The sequence below is a fragment of the Montipora capricornis genome, chromosome 8 (assembly GCF_036669925.1).
Source record: "Montipora capricornis isolate CH-2021 chromosome 8, ASM3666992v2, whole genome shotgun sequence".
NCBI classification, from domain to species: domain Eukaryota; kingdom Metazoa; phylum Cnidaria; class Anthozoa; order Scleractinia; family Acroporidae; genus Montipora; species Montipora capricornis.
The window spans coordinates 26,605,912-26,618,411 of record NC_090890.1 but is presented as its reverse complement, the minus strand read 5'-3'; the positions used below and the strand labels follow the sequence as shown (position 1 = coordinate 26,618,411).

The following is a 12,500-nucleotide window of genomic DNA, read 5'->3' as shown; positions in this document are numbered from 1 at the left end:
GCTCGCGCGCGCATATTTTCCCGCCTTTTGTGTCGGCTACGTGTAATTACTTCGAGTTTTGATTGGCTTACTGGATTGTTTCCGTCCTTTTTGATTGGTTAAAGTAATTACTATGGTTTTGGTTTTACGACACTCATTTCAAAACCGCTCTATTACACTCGATTGAAACTCGCTCTAATAGCTCTAATAGGTTTCTGCCGGATACATCTCACTCTATTACCCACCTTTTCTGGACTTTTCAAGAGCTAAGACCTCCTGGTGCTTTTTGTCCGCCTGATTGTTTCTTGCTTGTGATAAAACTAACGAAGATATTAGAAACTCAACTGAGAACCCAATACTAACTATAAGCCCGAAAGGCCGTCCCATTTCTTTACTCCGTCAACCTTTGTCCTCCCAGCCGGCGACCCATATTTTTGAGTTTTCAAAAATTATTCAAAAGAAAAAAAACAAACAAACATAAACCAGAAGCAAGAAACAAAAAGATCAGTTTTCTTTACCTTTTTTCGTACAGTTTTCAGTTTCAACTTCAACCCCATAGTAAACTTGACATTCCTAGGGCCTCTATCCACAGACTAGGCAAGTTGTGGATCACATATGGATCACATATGAACTGCAGATATGAAATCATATCCGCAGTTCATTCCATATCCGCAGTTCATATATGATTTCATATTCGCAGTTCATATAGTTCAATATTCGCATTGATTTCATATCCGCGGTTCATATATGATCCATTTCATACATCATTTCATCATTGATTCATTCCTCACGAGAACATTAGAACCCACAAATGACCAGCTGCTAACGTCAGTGGCTTCATAGCTCAGTTGGTTAGAGCGTCGCACCGGAATCGCGAGATCATGGGTTCAAATCCCGTCGAAGTTCTGAATTTTTCAGGCTTCTCTACGCAATTGCAATAATTGTGTTCATAACTGCAAGGATCATAAGCTTCACTTAATTTTTATCTTGTTCTTCGTTTTTCCTAGGCTTCCACAAAACGTACCGGTTATCGACAAACTTTTCGTATGTGGAAACGCATTCCCTGACACAGTTGTCGATTCAGTTACGTGGTAGACTCTTGAAAGTGTTTCTTTTATATTTTCGTTTTGCTTCAAATTGTTGTTGTTGTTTTCTAATACTCTGAATGATCGACCTAAATAAAAAAAAACGCATTTTACGATAAACTGAGAAATAGGGTTTCAATTTTTGAGACAGTTCCTCGACAATAATTTCCCAATAATGCACTAATTGTCCATTCTAGCACTACAAGATCCCAGCACGAGGCAAGCACCTTTTGGATTCGGCGTACTTCGCAAACAGCGGTGCAACAGTCTTCGTCGCAAAAAAAAGGCCGCCTCGTAACAAATGATTAAAACAACGTGCAATCACATTATGACATTTAGAAAAAAATCAATTACCACTTTTAGCTGGGTTTATCATGGGATAAACTTCTTCTTCAATGTCGTTGCGCAGAGGTGTTTTGGCCGAATTTGCGACAGTCGCTGGGTCTGAAAATATTTACAAATACGGAGCAATGCACAATATATGACCGCTGAATAAAAACTCTGAGGACCCATTGTTACAGGGTTAGCCTCCATCTAAAGTGAAATATATTCATAAGTAGGGAGTTTAGGCACAGGCGTTTTTGGGACGCGGACGGCAACCAGAAGAGAACATTTCGCGCGCCAGGACAGTGGTGTCTCCCAGATTTTTGTGCTAATCATCTGTAATGGAGAAAAGATACTTAACAATGTAAAAGTTGTTAAAGACAAGTTAAAAGGGAAAACAGCTCACTTTCGGTTGCCGTCCGCGTCTCAAAAACACGCGAGCTTAAGCTCCCTAATACCGGCACGAAGGTGCCTGAAATTTGAAACTAAACAATAGACAGAGTAGTGAACAAGTCATCCTCTCGCTGGAATTTGTAAATATATTCACTTCATGATGGAAGCTAACCCTGTAAAAATGCGTCAGACGAGATTCTTAGCCACCATTTTTGCGGCTTAGGTTTGCATAAATTTCTCCTTGTCATTCCGAGCTCGTCTCCAGTCGTAGAGGGCACAGATCGCTCCAAAGATCATGTCTGTTCGTTTGAAAACATCCCAAATAGAGTTAACTGTGTTGGTAACGAAATCACTTTTCCATAGAGGGGTTTATTGAGACAGCTCCTTAACGTAACAACAATTTCCTCTTCTATTAATCCACTCCAGCCCAACAAACAACTTTTTCTCTGCGCATTGGCCGTCCGTCCACACGTATCCGGCGAATCCGGCATCGGAATCCGAAACTTTTTTAAATCCGATCTCCAGAGTGGAAAGTTTGCATCCGCAAAAAATTTGGAATCGTGTGGACGGTCGAATCCGGTTACTTTGACGCTACAAACTCAGATTCAGTCTTTATCGCGTAAATATTCAACATGGCCGCTAAACGAAATGCTATCGCTTCTCCCACACCTGATGGATCATGCTCTGTTGACAATAGTAACAGAGGCGTCCTGGATACTAGAACGATTCCCGATACGCGTGGACGGGAAAATTTGATTTAAAATTCCAATACGTGTGGACGGCGCGTCTGGAATGTTTGAAAACTTTCAATCACCATTTTTGGCTGGGGTTATCATTGGATAAACTTCTTCTTCTTCTTCTTCTTCTTCTTCTTCTTCTTCTTCTTCTTCTTCTTCTTCTTCTTCATTGTACTCAAGCAGAGTTGTGGTGGCCGAAGTTGTGACAATTTCTTGGTCTGAAAATATTTACAGTGCAGAAAAATGTACAATTGTAAAATGAATGACAACTCTGAAACTAGATCATAGAACTAACTTCTCAGTCACCATTTTCAAGGCTTAGTTTTTAATAAAATTCTTACTCTCCCTCCTCTTTTAGACTAAAAGAGAGCAGATCGTTTAATTAACAGAAGTGGTGACAGATTGTCCGTTAAATGTCACTTATACATAAGGGGGTTTCAATTGCTCAGACAACTCCTCAACAATATTTCCTAATAATTCACTAACAGTTCACTTCACTAATAATCCACTCCAGTCTTACTAGCAGCAGCGGTACAACGGTCTTCGTCGCAAAAAAACAAGGTCGCTTCGTAACAGGATTAAGAAAACGTGCAATCACACTGTGAATTAAAAGTAATAATAGTTACCACTTTTAGCTGGGTTTATTATAGGCATGAGAGTATAATATACCTTCATACTCTCTTGTTATAGGATAAACTTCTTCTTCCTCAATGTTGTCGCGCAGAGGTGTTTTGGCTGAAGTTGCGACAGCGGCCTCTGGGTCTGAAAAAATATACACAATGCAGAATAACATGCAATTGAAACATTCAAAAAATATCCTGCGGTTTACGAGTCATGAGATAGGAAGACAACTGTTTTTTTTCCCACTTGATTGTGACCGTGAATAATAAGTCTCTGAGTTACTTGGAACCCTCGACTCGAGTGAGAGCCATGCATTATCCAAACTGGAATGTTATAAATTCACTTCACGATAAGACTCAAAGAACTATTTTATATCCAGGACCTTTCCCCTGGCTAAGAACGAGGAAGCACCATTTTAATTAGAAATTAGATCAAGTCAGTAATGATTCATATGAACTACCTTTACCCCAGTCATGAGGCGCAGTAATGTAGTATTACAGCAATTCAGTGATGAGAGAAAGGTTTCAATATTTAGCTGAAAGCTGCTTTTAATTGAATGTCAAAAGCAATGTCGCAATTGTTTTTTTAAGTTGTTTTGAGCTGCACCGTAATTTTTAAAACAGTACGAGCCAATAGACCTTTTCGGCTTGTACATTTTGTTTTCCCAATACAGATCATGTGATAATACTCAGGAGGCTTGGTCCTTTGTTTTGTTCATTAAAAAGAGTGCATGCAGGCATATTCATGCTTGCATGCCCTCATTTTAATGAACAAAACAAAAGACCAAACCTCCTGAGTATTATCACATGATCTGTATTGGGAAAACAAAATGTACAAGCCGAAAAGGTCTATTGTCACACAATAAGTGCCAAGAGGAGAGAAAACAACCGTTATGTGTTAGCACTCGTTTTCTGGCCAATAGCGACCGTGAATTGCGTTATGCATGTTGACTGGCAAAACTAATCAGTGCTTTGGTCTCGGGTTGAGGTCACTTATAATTCGAATAACTATAATATGATCCTCAAATTATCTTGGTGAAAATTCAACATCTAGCTAGCACTAGTACTTCTCAGTCAATCATGTGTACAACTTGTTTTACTACAAGAATTAAACGTTTTGATCTTATTTCCGAACGTTTGCCAGACTTAAAAATTGAATACCGATAAAGTGAAAGCCTACATTTGTTTAGCAAAGATGCACTCACCCATCTCAATCTCTATACTAAAAAAAATGATTTTCAAGGTTAAATTGTCAAGATCACAGTCAGTTTGTAAAAAAAAAAACTTGGAGACAACAGCCAAGATTTTGTTTCAACTCTTGTAAAGTGGATGCATTTCTCACTGTACGAGCCAAGTTTGCAAAAATATATATATATATATATATATATTACGTCGTCAATGTTTCCCATATTGGCCAAGAAGATAACAAGCAAGTTAAATAGCGTTGTTTTGAAAAGAGATGTGAGATTAACGATAGAGCACAAAAAGCAAAAGTGATCTCAAAAGGGGTCACTTTTAGGTTTCCAGAAAATTACATTGAACAGACAAACTTGCCGAGGGGTTGACAGTAAAGATACAAAAAATCGCAAAATTAACAGAACTTTTCAGATGAGCTTACCAAATAGACTCGGACGAGGAACAGAAAGTACTGTGGCCAAAATCATCAACAAGACGGCTTCTTTTAGAAAGTATGCCATCGTTCAACGACTTAATTAGGTGGTTTGATTTTCTGAACCGGCCGAAATGCGACGCTAAAGAACTTAGCCCGTATAACTGAATGTCGTTTAGCACGTTTCACTTTTTATGTATCAACCTGACTGGAAGATACAGGACGGGGGATCCAATTAACTTTCCTATTAATCAAATGAGATACTTGGTGTGCTCTTATGAAACAAATTGTTATCACTCGAGCTGCCGTTTTAATTGCTCTCTTAATACACGTTTTGTAGCTTTTTTATGAGGTATCGCAACAAGTCCAATATATATTACGGAATGACCTTAGCTGAGAACGACTGAAATTAAACGCATCTGTTTGATTTATTTACGCTTATTTCCCCCACTTTTAGATCATTATTTACTCGCTTATCATCGAAAAATGAAAAAAATAAAAATTTTAAATAAAAATAAAAGAACCAAGAAAACAAACAAACCGCGACAAACAAAGAGTCATCTGTTCGTAGTGGGAATATAAGTGAAACTGCAGCAGATATTCCCAGTAAGTAACCACCAGAGTTTCTGATATTATAAGTTAGTTTAGCTATCCGGGAAAAAAGACAATGAAAGTATTGCGGAAGTTAAAGCACTAAGGTGTTGTAAATGGCTCGTTAACATTTGATTTTAATTCATAATTTCACTCCTTCTGTTGATTTTAACCCTTTTTCAGAATGGTATTTTAACTATGGTAGTCGGGTGAGAAGGATCGGAATTCTTCGGGAGGTATTTCGGGCTTCGGGGCACAAAACACTCGATCCGTATCTTCAACTGAAACCGAGAACATTTCAAGTTTTGAGATTTGCAGCTGTTTTGTTTGCTATGGTCTTGAAAACACTGGTCGATTCAAAGATCAATTTTTAAGAATAAGCAGATATAGAGTCCTATTCCGCGATTTGTTTTTCAAAGCCCGAAACGTTTTTGAGTAGAGAAGCAGGTCCCATGATATTTTTTACAATCATGTATTCGCGGCTGGAAATGAGCCTTGATTTATGCTTGTGTATTGTGTTTTTTTAATTAAAAAGTGATTGTGTATCAAAACTGTTAATGATAAGTGCATGGGCCAACAACTGGGTTGCAAAATTCGAGAAAGGAGAAACTAGTTTAAAGTAACAGTGATACCATCATTTATCAGATGCTTAGCGAGTGGAATCAGAGCTTTGAAATAAATCATTAAGGAATTCATTTTTTCGACGAGAAAGAACTTGAAAAGATATTGCTAATAAGAAAATGCAGAAAACGGTGCTTTGGGAGACTGAAACCATTTTTCGGAAAATCGGGTGAGGACTGACTCAATGAGCTCTTTGAAAATAGCTAATGTCCTTATATTACTGTATTTTATTGATTTTACTGCTTATATGAAAAATAAGTTTTCTCTCCCGTATTCTTCTTATGATCTTCTAGGAAATTACATTCTGTTCCTCAATGAACCTAAAACAACCATACCCTGCGAGCAGTTGGTTTCTCCTACGTTTCCCGAGAGTGAAGCCACTGCGAGTAACCGTTACGTTAGCTTCTTTTAGTGAGCCGCCGTCCAAGAACGAATAAGTTAAATTTGAACCGGTAAAACGAGTTTGGCGCTTGCGCGTGCTTTCAGCTACGTAACTGCTGCGTTTGGGCGAGCCTGCTGTATAGTGATTTCCCGCGAAATAAGACGAAGGGATGTCAAATACATCACGTGAGGTGTGACGTACTTAGCACATGCTCGAGGGAAAATCAAACGGTTGCTCGCATTGGTCTCTCTCTCGGGAAACGTAGGAGAAACCAGCTGCTCGCAGGGTAGAACCGGCAACCACGGCTATTAAATATATATTCAGGGATACGAGCAACAATAGGACATTTACATGATGACGCCATTAGACTACAAGTACCAGAATCCCACCGGTCTTGCTTGTATTATGCTAATTGCAGCTATTGTTATTTTTACCCCACTGGGAATATAAATTTTAAATAAGATTAGAAAAACAAACTGAATTCTGGTACTTGTAGTCAAATGACGCTATCGTGAAAGTTGCCTATAACTATTTATCTAATATCATTATAAATGAAAATAAAATTATACCAGTTTGCTGTACTTTCAAAACCACACTTCTCGCTGAGATCCCAGTGGATGAAATGGGCGACCTTATCGTGTCTCCATGCCTTGTGCTAGCTGTGCAAATGCAGTGCATTCTGCTACTCACTGTTTCTGCTCTTTCTCCGCACATTCTGCATGCCGGGAAAACATTTTGATTGTCAATTAGCTGTATGCAAAGAGAATGTTCTTCAAGACAAGGGTCCTGAAACGATAGCGCATAATACATAGAAGATCATACGCGAAAGTATGCTTACTGCAATCTCCGCAGTCTGTAACAACAGCTAGGACTGCGACTTTACGACACTGAACCGATTCCTCAAGTGATTCACAACATCTCCGGTGATGGTAGATAGGAGACGAGACCCTTTGCTTCGCAATATTCACATGCAGTCATCTTTCATTTGAAGACATGCCGCACATTTGGTGCTACATAGGCTCGATTACCAGCCGCTGTTTCGGGGAGGATACCCGAACTCGAGTGAGCGGCGGAAATCGAGCCTTGCTGTTACATCGCGAAGTTTCATGCGTAACGATGTGATTATGGGAAGAGGGTCATGAAGGAGTAAAATGGGAACTGGGATTGACCCGATTTTTCCAGAAGGAAGCGAAATGAAATTTGATCACTGGAAACTGGGATTTTGTTACTTGGAACTGGGAGATAAAGAGTCGGCTTGGTGCGAATGGGATTTACATTATTAGAAGTCATCAGGTATTAATTCTGCCGCTCAAAATTGCTGATGTCAAATATTTCATGCCGTCTTCTTGCGTTCCTGACCACTGCCATGTGAGAGTGAGGACCTTCCTAATCCTAACAGACTTGTTTTGAACCTCAAAGTTCCCCAATATCCCTACCTCTAGTACGGCTTCAATAGCACGTATTGACTTCCCTAAACTCACTGCAACCAATGCAATCACTCGAAAAGAAGAGGCTCAGATGAGGTATTGGGCAATTTTGGCCCCATGGTAAATGTGTCAGGCCCAGGAACGGAAACGTCCTTGAACGTACACTACCGATTTGCAAGACTTTCGGCCTAGTGAAGAGGGAGAACACTCCGAGGAGGATATTGGTGAGGATGCTGATGTTGATGAATTTAATAATGATTAAAGTAACTCTGAAGGTGACATAGAGGAACGGGAGACTGCACCGGTGCCAGGTGATAGCTGGCCTTTTTCGGCGGACACTTGGTTAAGCAATCCCACGTAGCTACAAAGTATACCTCTCACTGCCTTTATTGCAAACATTCCAACCATCCCGTTTTACCCGCGGGACCGTCCAGGTTTTGAATACGTAATCCTGCTGCCCCGTTTTTATTGTAATAGTCTCGTTTTCCGTAGTATTTTGATAGTTGTTATTTTTAAATGTGGCTAACATGATAAATATGGATGAATTTCGTTTGCGACAATTTATATTGATTAAATTAATAAAATTATCTGAAGCAATTGTCAATTTCGTCTTCGATCAATTTAGTTTTCCTGGCAAGCGTATTTTTTTGTTGGTAACTTTCCGTTCTCTAGCAATTTATACGCGTTATGCAAGGGCTACTTGAAGTAGAGCGGCATGACAAAAGCAGACACAATAGTCGCGGGCTCTCGGGCTATATGAAACTGATTCAACTCACAAATGGAGGCAAGTCTGCACTATAGATTAAAGAGCACTACTGGCAAGGCTGTTACTCTAATTTATTGAGGTACATCCCTTCTGTGCATGGCATTTTGAATCTTCTGTATCGCACCCTGAGGCTCTGAGATGCTGTCTTCTTGCTTAGTTATGAAGCACTTTTTTTGGTCATTCAAGAATTTTTCCAGAATATGTGACGACGCTTTCATGTTAAGTTCTTTCATGTTTCATGTCCCACATAACATCTGGTCATTTCTATCCGTTGTTTTGAGGACGAATTAAAAGAAATGCTACAAATGTAAAATCCAGAGTTTTGAAGCAAGCAACCGTGGACAATCTTCCTGTAGGTGTATGTTGGATCAGTGGCTTGATCTGATCGGCGTAATTACAAGTTGAGAAACTAAATATTTTAAGAAATAGCCGATATAACGTAGATTTGATTTTAGTGGTGTACACCACTAAAATCAAATCGACGTTGTATCGGCTTAAAATACAGGACTGTTGTTTTCAGTTTTTGCTTAAACCTATTCTCGTCCGGCAGGTACAAAACAAAGCTCAAAGGTCATTGTTTGACTTGTGACGTGTGACCTGTGCTTCTGTACCTGCCCGTTCTCATCTTAGTGATACCGCTGTCCACGTCTAGGTCGTTGATACCAAGACGACACAAAGGACCGGGTAAATAGACTTCAAATGCACGCCCGCAAAATATAAGCGGTTTAACTTTAGAATTCAATATGGCGAACGAGACAAACCGACAGAGGCTGGCGATCACTAATGACACTAAAGGAAAATCGAAATCTCACTGGAGAAAGCAAGGCAGTTTCCTTAAAGTAGGGAGTAAGGACAAAGGTGAGTTCTTGTGCAGAAAATTCCAATTTTGAAATGAGCGAGTTGCCTCAAGGATTCTTGTGTATTGTGTAGGCCATGCTTTTGTTGAGAAACGGAAGAGGATAGCACTTAGAGAGTACAAAAAATTGCTGAAGAAAACAAGAAACGACCGAATTTTTAATGGGGCCTTGGATGAAGAGGCTGAGCGTGGTTTTGGTGGAATACCTTCCCGCCAGGTTTGTGTATTTATATGGAGGTCGAAGTGTTTTGAGCCTGTTCAAACGTTGAATCGAAGTCAAATAGATATTCAATGAGTTTAAAGGCGCTTGAACTTCGACATTCATTCAACATTTCTTTAATGTTAAATGAAGTGGAAGCTGTTTGCCCTCAACTTTAAACTTTTTTTCAATTTTGGTATGCATGTGCACAATTGGGTGACTGTTGTATCCATATACATTGTAAATTGATGAACAAGTGCAGCTACAGGTTGAATGTACATTTAGTGTGACAAGTGTTGAAACCGTTTGCCGTCGGCGGTCATCAACAATGTTTATCATCAGTTAACAAAATCAAATGGATGCTGAAGCAAATGTTGATGTGGTTTGCCGTAGCCTAAAGTAGGAAACCTGAATTGGTCACCATTTTGATTTCTAGACCTTTCAGAGCCTGGCTTTCTTTAGGAGACCCTTGGTCTTGATCCAAAAAGTATCTGGCGTGGCCCTACAAGTGGGAGAACTTCTTCCATCATGAAGTTTGATTACATTTGAGTAGTACAGTGTATGCTCAGTTTGTGATTAGTGAACATGTGTGTCAGAACACATTTGGTCCAGAATAATTGTACAAATTATATAACATTGCAAGTTACATTCATTATTAGAGAGCTTTAGATACTAGGATGAGAACGACTATGAGTATAAGATTTTCTCATAGAACAGCAGTGAGCGTGTGCAAACCAGCGTCATTTTGGCAGGAAAAACGTTATACCGTCGTCATTTTAGTACAAGGTTTTGCAAAAGTGTCGTCGTGTTAAAACAAGTGAACAACACAGTGGCAGTTTTGGCATTTTTCGATCAGCAAAAAGGCTCAGTTACCAGTAGTAAGAATAACTGAGCAACCTATACTCCTAACAAAGAGTAAGATTAATCATACAGGTTATAGATCTTCTGAGCATTTTCGCTAAAAACAGACAATCAAAACTCCTGCTCATTCTTGTCCTTGTCCTAGAATCTAAAGGCCCCTGTTGTTCCAACTAGGGTAGCACCTGGTGTCTAAAGGCTGGATTGTGAACAGAAAGACCTAACGAGAAATCCCTTGCGTGCATTATCCAACAGTTTAATGTAATGTAATATGCCGACCACTTACATGTACATAGATACGTGTAGTATGCAATGAGCTTGTTGAAATTGCTTTTAACTTCTTCTGCAAATACATGTACTTTAACTTTTTGCCACTACCATATGTGTGATAGCCCTAACTCTAATTAACATAAATTATGTGCTGGGGTAATTGAAAGCAACTTCAACAAGCTTAATGAATTCCCACCATTTTAAACACCTCCCAAATCTCTCCTTGCCATGCTTTCCTGTATTTGTTCTTCCTCTAGTGGTGTATTGTGTGTGCACATGCATGTTTTAGTATTTTTTTCTATAAATTGTTTTTTTCCTCTGTTGCTACTGTGTTAAAAATATAACTAATTTTAATAGTTGATGCAAAAACGCTTGTTCATTTAGATCATAGACATTCTTTAATCACTTGCTGAAAAACTACAATGTATGTCCCCATTAACCCTTTGACTACCAAGAAGGCCTGAACCAGCCAGACTTAGTATTTTACTCTGGCTAACGCCAGACAATTTTACTCGTCAATGGGGAACCCCTGAGAGTCAATGGGTTACCCCTGGGAGTCAATGGGTTACCCCTGGGAGTCAATGGATTACCCTTTGACTTCCAAGCCGGCCTGAACCGGCCATACTTAGTATTTTATTCTATCTATAATAAACGCCAGACGATTTTACTCATCAATGGGGAACCCGCGGGAGTAATTGGGTTATAATATTGTGCATCACTTTCGTAGCTCTTCATTTTTTTTTTCTTTCCTCCTCATTTGACCATTATCATTAATATAAAATACATGTACATGTACAGTAATAAAAAGTGTAAAAGATTGTTATGCAATGACTTCCTGCATCAGTCAGTGACAGCAATAATGACCTTTCACAACGTTTTGAGGATAAAACAATATAAACATCAAAATGTGCCTTTTATCAGATACAAGATGTACTTTCCTGGCTCAGCCCTGGCCCTACTACTGCATGCATGAATACGTAGGCATAGGCCTTATATGTATTGATACTCCGTTGGTGATGTGTCCATAACAGGACTGATTTACTTTGGAATTATTTGATTAACTTGGGGATCATGACAAAAATGCCTTTCTAAGCCTTATAAATTATTCATTACTTCTTGAAAACAGGAAAAAGCAAACTTGCAAAATGTCTCTGATAGTTCCTCATGTGGTACCAGGAAACGAAATTACCAACCGTAAGTTGGCAGCATTATATTTTGTTCCTTTTGTCATGATTACTGTATGTGTAGGTAAATCAGTAATTTTGGGTTTTCAAGCTAATTCAACAATGGGTGACATTATGAATCAATAAATAATTGACTACAACATCACCTGTACATCATTGTCCCCAACCTGATAACCTGAGCTTTATTTATCAGTTTACAACTTACATGTAGTTTATCTTCTCTCCAAGTCGACCCCTCATGCCGAATAACATCCCACAGAGTTACTGTACATGTAAATGAGAAATTATGCCTTGGGCTGTTGTTACCAGTAGGCCTTATCCATGAAGACTTGAAAGTCTTACGATTTTACGGCCAAATTACAACTTCTAAAGGAAGTACTGGTACTTCGACTCAAGGACCCTGACTGCTAGTCCATGTGGGGTTTGAACATTTGTCATGGCCTCAAGTGCGGAAATCCAATGCAGTATTGGTAAAGTCTGCTACGAGCCTAGTGGCCCATCAGGCCGGCGCTTATCTCCGGTTACTGTAGCATGAAGGGACTAGCAGTATTTCTACTCCCCCCTGGATGGGATGCTAGTCCATCGCAGGGTTACCCCCA

General features: G+C 39.3%; 2 protein-coding genes across 5 annotated transcripts in view; one reads left to right on the top strand and one right to left on the bottom strand.

Annotated features, from left to right (window-relative positions):
* The window catches only part of LOC138014329 (low choriolytic enzyme-like), a 37,262-nt gene extending 32,372 nt beyond the window's left edge, over positions 1-4,890 (bottom strand). For 2 of the 4 annotated variants that reach the window (XR_011125295.1, XM_068861386.1), the window contains exons 1-5: positions 4,757-4,890; positions 3,188-3,280; positions 2,596-2,736; positions 1,419-1,508; positions 225-299 (exon numbers count right to left, since the gene is read on the bottom strand). Coding sequence is in view for 2 of the 4 variants with exons in the window: in XM_068861386.1 (XP_068717487.1) it covers positions 225-299; positions 1,419-1,508; positions 2,596-2,736; positions 3,188-3,280; positions 4,757-4,835 (478 nt within the window). In the remaining 2 variants the exon portion in view is untranslated. The remainder of the gene's footprint in view (positions 1-224; positions 300-1,418; positions 1,509-2,595; positions 2,737-3,187; positions 3,281-4,756) is intronic. The other 2 variants (XR_011125296.1, XM_068861387.1) reach the window with 1 other exon arrangement.
* A 4,360-nt stretch (positions 4,891-9,250) lies between these two features.
* LOC138014345 (uncharacterized) overlaps positions 9,251-12,500 on the top strand; it is a 12,620-nt gene continuing 9,370 nt past the window's right edge. The window contains exons 1-3 of the mRNA XM_068861408.1: positions 9,251-9,392; positions 9,465-9,607; positions 11,844-11,911. Of these exons, the coding sequence (XP_068717509.1) occupies positions 9,278-9,392; positions 9,465-9,607; positions 11,844-11,911 (326 nt within the window). The 5' untranslated portion in view covers positions 9,251-9,277. The remainder of the gene's footprint in view (positions 9,393-9,464; positions 9,608-11,843; positions 11,912-12,500) is intronic.